The sequence below is a fragment of the Poecile atricapillus genome, chromosome 21, assembly GCF_030490865.1.
Source record: "Poecile atricapillus isolate bPoeAtr1 chromosome 21, bPoeAtr1.hap1, whole genome shotgun sequence".
NCBI lineage: Eukaryota > Metazoa > Chordata > Aves > Passeriformes > Paridae > Poecile > Poecile atricapillus.
Window position 1 is genome coordinate 4,675,365 of NC_081269.1, and position 1,292 is coordinate 4,676,656.

General features: G+C 67.5%; 1 protein-coding gene across 1 annotated transcript; it reads left to right on the forward strand.

The window, feature by feature from the left end:
- Positions 1-247: 247 nt before the first annotated feature.
- On the forward strand, positions 248-985 carry BHLHA9 (basic helix-loop-helix family member a9). Its single transcript, XM_058854740.1, has one exon. It carries the CDS (start codon positions 248-250, stop codon positions 983-985), a length of 738 nt encoding a protein of 245 aa, XP_058710723.1.
- Positions 986-1,292: the final 307 nt, after the last annotated feature.

A 1,292-nucleotide genomic window follows, 5' to 3' on the forward strand; every position in this document is an offset into this window, starting at 1 on the left:
CTTGGTGGGGGTGCCTTCCCCGGGGGCCTCTGGGCACCCCAGCAGCGGTGCCTGACGCTGAGGGCAGGGAGCAGGCAGGGCTCTCGCTGTGCCTCACCTGCGGCAGGTGAGGAGGGTCGGGACAGCCACGTGACGAGCGCTGCTGAAGGTTTTTAGAGGCGGCTGCCGGTCCCTGGAGGAGTGTCACCCTCACCTCCCGGGAGGCAGGAGCACAGCAGCGCCTCTCCCGCTCCCCCTCGCCGCTGCCATGTCCGGAGTAGCCGCGGGGAAAGGCACGGGGCCAGAGCCCGACAGCTCCGAGGAGGAGTTGGAAGCGGGGGACGCACCCCAGGGGTGCTACAGGCAGGGTTTGTGGGTCTCCCAAGGCAGGGAAGCAGACGCCAGCCCGGGGGACACGGAAGGGATGAAGGTGAGGAAGAGGAGCAGGCCAGCACGCTCCAAGGCCAGGAGGATGGCTGCCAACGTCAGAGAGCGTAAGAGGATTCTGGACTACAACCAAGCCTTCAATGCCCTGCGGCTGGCCCTCAAGCACGACCTCGGGGGCAAAAGGCTTTCTAAAATCGCGACCCTCCGGCGAGCCATCAACAGGATCACGGCTCTGTCGCTGTCCCTGCACGGAGCCGGGCGCTGCTGGCCCTGTGCCCACTCCGAGTGCCACGCCCGGGCCGGGGTCCCTGCGCAGGAGTCGGGGATGAAGGGCAGCCGCCCCCAGCTGTCCTGGGAGCCCGGTTCCCAGACACGGTGCCCTCCGACCCCTCTGTGCGCTGAGTTTTCCCCCCAGAGGCAGCTCCATCACTACGAGAGCCCGAAGGACCATCGCCCCCTGCCCAGCCCCGCCGGTTCCTCCGGCGGGACCCCGCACCCCGCGCCCCGCGGCCAGCAGCGATTTACGGGCAGCCTGCAAGAACCTCCAGCCGGGGCGGTCCCCTGGCAGCTGGGCTACTGCCAGGGCTGGGGACAGCAGCAGTGCCTCCCCATCCCCTGACCTCAGCGCTGGGGTGGCCGGACGGTGCCGGGAAGGTAACGGAGCCGTGGGACAGATGGGGGAGCGGGAAGGGACTGCTGGGGGAGGGAGAGAAACGCTGCAGGGTGTGGAGCTCAGCTGTGATGCTGCCGAGCTTAGAGAGCCCCCAACACGCTGTACAGGACCCTGCTGCGTGTCTCCCCTCTACGGGGAAACTGCGGAGGGTGGGAAGTCCCCTGGAAGTGCCAGCTCCGTGTTTCTTTTCGCGAGGTCTCACTGCCGCTGATCGCCGCTGTTATTTATTCTCTCTTGCTTGCTCTGCGAGAAA